Source organism: Lathamus discolor, chromosome 4 (assembly GCF_037157495.1).
Source record: "Lathamus discolor isolate bLatDis1 chromosome 4, bLatDis1.hap1, whole genome shotgun sequence".
NCBI lineage: Eukaryota > Metazoa > Chordata > Aves > Psittaciformes > Psittacidae > Lathamus > Lathamus discolor.
The window spans coordinates 117,243,353-117,249,980 of record NC_088887.1 but is presented as its reverse complement, the minus strand read 5'-3'; the positions used below and the strand labels follow the sequence as shown (position 1 = coordinate 117,249,980).

Below are 6,628 nucleotides of genomic sequence, written 5' to 3'. Positions count from 1 at the left end.
AGCTCGGTCAGGTCAGTGCTTTCCAAACGTTATTCCAGCCAGCAGATCTGCAGGTGGAGAATGTAAGTGCAATATGCAGATTCAAGAAGACGTTAGTTCAATCACTTCATGTTTTCTTACAACGTAGGAAAGCAAAGGCGGCTTCTCAAGAAGAGCAGCTTCAGAACTCTGTTTGTAAATAGCAAATCTCTAAGTAATGCTGTATCCTTTTTTCTTCCCAGATAGAGTATTTGACAGTAGGTTTGCAAAGGGCTTGACATCTTTCACAATGAAACTCTTTGTTTTGCCACCCCTCGTGTGGGATGTGTCAGTATTTCATCTGACCCCTCTAATCACTATAGGCAGTGTCCTCTTCAGTGCCTGTGCATGGCTCCTTGTTTAACAACCTCCTATAGTCATGTCATAAAATGTCTGTTAATATCCTGGAGCAGTGCAAACACTGGGAAACGTAAGTGGGGAACTTTGACCAGCTCGGCATTGTTTCAAAGGCAGTTTTGTCTCATGAAGAATTGGAGTTTGTGTTCATTCAGGAAATTCCGTATGCCCAAAACTAGCAGCAGAGGCGCAATAAAGAGGATTCAGTCCTTGCAGTTAATTTCTTAATATGATACTGTAATTAGACATTAAATTTATTATGTTGAGGGATGCTAATGGCTGCTCTGTAATAGGAGACTTGCTGTAGCCAAAATACAGGTGTCTCTCAAGACCATGATCATTTCCTTTCTGGGTCGCTCTTGGAGGCTTAGTTGGTTGGTTTTAAGAGCGGTAGAGGCTGTAGATTTTATTAATGAGCCACAGAAATGTGTTCGTGCTCAGCATGAAAGCATACTCTTCCTTACTTTGACCTTGGTTAGCAGAGCTGAAAACCTAACAGGTCAAAACAGCTCCATCAGACACTGCTGGTTTAAAGTGTAATGAGTTCGCAAGTCAGGATGTTTCTACAGCAGCCACAAGCATGTTACCTCTAAGGTTTCTTCTCCCTTTCTTTGCCAGTGCTCTTTCCTGAGGTAGAATTGTTGTTTTTGCTATGAGACAGTCCTTGGCTAACACTCAATGGTTTCCAGTTCAATCTCTTCAGTTGTACTTGCTGCAAAGAAAAGGGTATTATTATTGATTGGCAAATGCATTGGAAGGCCAGCATTCCAAAATTAACAACGCTGTGTTAATAGCTGAGACATTCTGAACTTTTTAATATTAGCTCAAGCTTACTCATCTACAATTAGGTTTTAAATAAACCATTTCGAAACATTTAACCGCAGAGTCCCTCACAATCTTGAAGTGACACTGGTTTCTTCTGATACAAGACTAAAGGCGCTATGAAAAGTCCTTGTACCTCTCTTCATGACTTCTGAAAGGAGGGCTCTGATAGGGTGAAACTGGGGCAGACGCTGGGTCCCTGCTTCAGATCGTGTTCCGGGAGATGACAGAGCAAGTCTCCAGAACTGTGGTTTTCCGGAACTCTGCCAAATAACCGTGTTTGGTTGGGCTCTGTAGGAAGATTGGCTTTAACTGGAGGAAGAGGCTTTATCCAAACAAGAGCTGGTGTATCCTGGCACGACAGCAAAGTTTTCAGTAGCTACAGAAGCTTGTGAGCAGTGTGTGCGCTGTGAAAGCAGCAGCAGCCCTCACATCTGTGGGTGAGCAGCAGAAAGGAAGAGACAGCTCAAGTCCAATTCATCTCTTCTTGTACCAGGCTTTGCAGAGTTGACACAAAGTCATGAGGCTTAAGACTCTTGGGTATCTGCATTGGTCTTGTAAAATACTGATGCTTAGGCTGCTTGTTGTAACATACCAGCTTAAACAGCACTTAGAGAAGAAATACAGACCTTTTACCTACAGGGCAAGAACCCACTAATGGATCTGCACTTATAAAGAAGGGAGGTGAATGCCTGAGATGTTTTGAAGTGGTAAAAGAAACCCCCTGTTCCAAAGACGTGCCCAAAGCTTGAGCCCAGGCCTGTAGCTTGGCACCTGGTCTTACTGCCTGGGCCAAATATCCCTGCCTGTGGCTTGGAAATGTCTTCCTAATATGTGAATCTTCCTTTCTGTGCAACCCTGGGCTTCCCATGATCTGCTTTTCATGGTGAGCGTCTTTGTGTGCATTAAGAGTCTGGGTTTGATATTAGTCAGTGTTCATTGGAGCCCACAACTGGATCAAATATGGGGACAGGTGAAAGAGGTGGTTTGAGAGGAGAGGGATGGGTGCAGTCCTCCATGAAGTGAGGTGGGTGCACACTGAATAGCTTAGGAGATACCCTTCAGTGCAGACCCTGAAAGCACTACTGATGCTCTTGACTTTGTCTCCTCTCCTCTGATGGGGGGTTATTGCAGCTCTGGCCTTTTCTCCCTAAATTTTGCAGTTAGCAGTGTTGAGAAGTATTTTATAGTTTCTGATGTGAAATGTATAAGGTGGGTATCCAGTGGATTGTTCTGCAGCTAAATACTTGTTACTCAGTCACCTCAGCTAGCAAAGAATTGAGCAAGGTACTGAGTTGAGCCCTTCTCAGTGTCCCTGCTTAGCACCTTTATGGCTCAAATCACAAGTGAACTTTAGGCTCAAAATTCAGACTTCAAAGCCCTATACCTTGACTGCATTCTTAGAGAGATACCTGTTAGTTTGTGTGTCATCTTCTTCTGAAATAGATGCAGAGATTTATTACACAGCCACATGAAGCAGACCAAAATGGCAGATACAGCAGCAAGAAATGCAAAGAGAACTGCTACAAAGTGTAAATCTTCATAGATGATCTCTGCAGGGAGGAGAGAAAAAAAGTCGTATTATTAAATCGATTATGAGCAGATTCATGTTTAAACACCGGGTAAAGCCGAGAACTCCCATCTAGTTTGTACCGTAAACGTTGACGATGATGGTGCCGTAGGTGTTGGTTCCATGCTCCTCTGTTACAGTGATAAAATAGTAGCCAGCATCTCTCATGCCCACGTTCAGGAGCTGTATAGAGCCGTTTTCAAAAGTCGTCACTCTGTCCTTGTAGGCTGTGGATATGTTGACATAATTCCCACTTTTCCACTCAGCAATTTTGGTGGTGCCCCAGGTTGACACGTGCTTCCACTCAATGGTGGCAACACCTCTGCAAGAGTATTCAACTGAGAGGAGGATGTTCTGTGCCACTGTTGCGTTGATGTTGGGTTGTGGGACAAGTAACGATACCCCTCCAGGAGCTGAAAGAGAAAACAGGGTGATGAGTGTGGAGATGATGCTGCACCAACCGTCCAGTGCAGGATGGGACCTACCTATCTTGATGGCCGTTTTAAGAAAGGATGGATTATGCTTTACATATTTCCTTGCTGCTGATCGTAAGAGACACACTTAAATTAAAGATTAAATGCAGATTTTAATCAGTGATAATAATGAGAAACTTTTCCATTATATAGCTCAAGTAATTGCATGTATTCCAGTGTTTGGATACCCAAGCAGAGACCCAAAAAGAAGAATCTTTTTGGGTAAAGGAACATAACACTGAAAATTGAGCAATGCTTTTGTATGTATCAGTAACCAGCTTTCTTTTGAAATCCTGCATTTAAGTGTGAAGTTTAGTCACCAGCCTTCATAAAGGCAGCCAGTTACATGCCAGTGCAGATGAACCACATGAAATCAAAGGTACGCATTTCATGTGAAGTCAGGGACTTCACGTTCGAGATGATTTCCAGACAGAAATGCACTTGAAGGAATATTTAAGTCTCCTCTAGTTCCTACTGATGTGATTATGGAACCTTTCATGACACTGTGAGCCTCATCTGGCCATCTAGATTAATGTGTAACTGCAATAACTTCTGCTTGTGTGGGGGTATTTCTGCGTGAAGATCAGTATCAACACCAAACATGTGAGTTCCAATTGGCACTAACATATATATATATTTAAATAAAAAGTGGCTTGTTTGAGACACTTGGCTAGAGACTGAAATCCTGTTATCTAAATGCAGAAATCAAACCAGACAGAAGGCAGATAAAGCACAGAGCAAGCCTCAGTGCTGAATGCCTTTTCCTGGGTTGTCTTGGAGCAGCTCGCTCCCTCTCCTCTTGTGCTGTGGGGACTGTCTGATGGCAAGAGCAGAACTGGGAAAGTAATGCAAATGTCTGGGGCCCAGTGGAGAGGAAGGATGAGGCCCTCAGCTGTGCTGAAGGGATCCCTGAGGATGGTCCTGGAGGTTCTGCAGAGTCTTCAGGGAAAACAATGGTTAAAAAGGCAATGAAAGAAGAATCTCAAATGGGAACAAATTGTCTTTAAAAGTCTTATCCAGAAATAACACCACCCCCCCACCCCCTCCCCGGCCAAAACCCCAAACCAACCACAAGTGGGGAGAGATGGATACATGAACTAGAAGCTAACTTCACTCTATTTGGGATCTCTAGCAGAATTCAGGAGCTCTACTGGTCGAGGTGAGGCAGGGAAGCTGGAGAAGCCAGTTTGATTCCCAGGTCCTCACCGATGGGACCAGCATAAAGCTATAGCCACTCTTATTTTTGTAACTGGAGAGGACCTTGGCTCTCTCCAAGGTAACACTCCTGCGGTTTGCCCTTCATGGGCATCTTGTGCTCATGATGCCCAGGCCTCTTGTGGGGACACGATGATTTCCAGGAAGCCCAGAGCAACCTCAGCTAAGCTGCGGCTCAGCCTGTGTGCAGGAGAGACTCACCAGAGCCCTGACAAAGGGCTTGTGCCAGCCACAGAAACAGAACAGATGGGAACTTCTGGTAATCACTGCAAACTGTTCCAATTGTTTTCTGCTCCATGTGTTTGTTTGGAGGCCTTTTGCACTGTTTCTGACCAGCCAGGAGCTGTCTCACCACAGCGGCCCTTTTATGTTTTGATAAAGGCACAGATTTGTTCTGGATAGGTGATTGCAAGGTAAAGGCAAAAAAAGACACAAATAGAAATCCTTCCGTCCCTGTCCAGCGCACGAAGCCAAACAAAGCAGCGCAATATCTAACCGTTCGAAAATGGTTTTAATGCACAGTCTGCCCGGATCACCTGAACCGGTCTGATCCAAACCGAGCTGCGCAGCCTGGAGAGCAAACATCCCCCCGGCAGCGCCCTGGCTTGCACAACCAGCCCCTTCTCAGCCGGTAAACCACGCACTGAGGAGAAGCGGTGAGTCTGGAGTGCCTGCACGCTGCTCCTGCGCTCCAGAGCATCGGCCTGGCCCAGAGCCGGGGCGGGAAGAGAGGAAAAAGTGGGAAGAGTGGGAAGCGCTACTCCGTGCGCCTGCCGGGCGCGGGTGGGCAGGGCAGGCAGCTTTGTGCAGGAGCCCATGCATGGGGGAACAGCGCTAAAATTGAGCTCTGCTCCTCCACCTTGTGGTGCCCCGCTTCCGTGTCACCTTGATGATAAAGAGGACGCGGTGTCAAACCAGACCCACCGGTGGCACTGCCCACCCTGGTCCTCCCACGGACCTCGCTGGGAGCTGCCCCAGCCACGCTCGGCCCCCGGGGGTGCAGGGTTGAAATCCACCTCCCTGCCGCCTTTCCAGAGCCAGCCGAAGCCCTTCGGGCTGGTCAATCGGGACGTGCTGCCTCCTCCGTTCCTTATCCCCTCTGCTCCTGGAAAACCGGGGAAGGGTGGCGGCTGCTTGGGGTCCGGCCCCGCTCCCCGGCTGCGGGCTGGCACCGCTCCCTCCGAGCGGGACGAGCCTTCCCCGACCACTTCCAGCGTGAGAAGAGCAGCGCTGCGAGCCTGACACCCGTATCTCGTCCCCATCCCCTTTCCCAGCAGGTATTCCCGGGCACTCCCGGTCGGGTCGGGAAGAGCCCCCTCTGGGCTCTGCACCGCCAGCGCTGGGGCCGAGCCGGCGGTAGTGCGGAGAGGAGGAGGAAGAGGAGGAGGAGGGAAGGGCCTGGGGGAGAAGCGGGGGGGAGAAGGGACGGAGACGGACACTTACTCTGCAGAGCCCACCCGGCCGCCAGGCAGAGGGTGACGGTCCCCACGACGATGCCCCGTCCCCGGCAGCCCTGGAGCGGTCTCATCAGACAGAAGCCGGTGCCCCAGGGGTTGCATTTAAGCGGCTGGGCCGGCCAGCGCGGCCCGACCCCGGGGGCTGCCCGCCCCAGGCCTCTTCCTCGCTCCTTTCCCTCCTCTTCCTCCCGCTCCTGCTCCCTGCTCCCCCCCCGGCGCCTGCCGCACCGCCCGGGCTCTTCCACGCCTCACACCCCGCGATCCTCCGATACGGACTGGAGATGCAATTGGCTGAGGAAGGGAAAGCGCTGCCCGGCCGCCTGCCATCGCCCAGCCAGGAAATGAGCGGTGATGGGCGGCCGCGGGGGACGAGCCCAGCGCCGGGGCACTCGGCCGAGGATGCCCCTTTGTGTGTGACTGCCAAGGAAACACGCACCCGCGAGGGAAATGTCCCTTCTGGGTGTTGGAAATGACTTCATCGCCCGGGGAGTCTGGTGATGCTGCGGGCGAGGCGGCGGCGCTGGGCAGCAGCTCTGTGGCCTCAGGGGCCATCCCTCATGAAAACAAGCCTGGGCCCCGTCCCACCATACCCAGCACAAGCGCTGGGTGCTCCTCTCTCCCTTCAATCGTCTTCCAGAGAAGGTGCCCAAAAAGGCCTGTCCGGATTCCAGGAAGGCACAGGACAGCGTGAGTGAGGGGGAAATGTGATTAGAAAA

General features: G+C 50.0%; 1 protein-coding gene across 2 annotated transcripts; it reads right to left on the bottom strand.

Moving 5' to 3' along the window:
• Window positions 1-261: 261 nt before the first annotated feature.
• VSTM5 (V-set and transmembrane domain containing 5) lies at window positions 262-6,310 on the bottom strand. 2 transcript variants are annotated; one of them, XM_065678754.1, is made up of 4 exons: window positions 5,899-6,300; window positions 2,851-3,180; window positions 2,610-2,750; window positions 262-1,087 (listed from the first exon to the last, which is right to left on the bottom strand). In XM_065678754.1, exons 1-4 carry the CDS (start codon window positions 5,981-5,983, stop codon window positions 1,044-1,046), a joined length of 600 nt encoding a protein of 199 aa, XP_065534826.1. In that variant the 5' UTR covers window positions 5,984-6,300; the 3' UTR covers window positions 262-1,043. The 2 variants fall into 2 exon arrangements, with proteins under 2 accessions (XP_065534826.1, XP_065534825.1); XM_065678753.1 differs by lacking the exon at window positions 262-1,087 and adding an exon at window positions 1,213-1,631 and having other exon boundaries at window positions 5,899-6,310.
• Window positions 6,311-6,628: the final 318 nt, after the last annotated feature.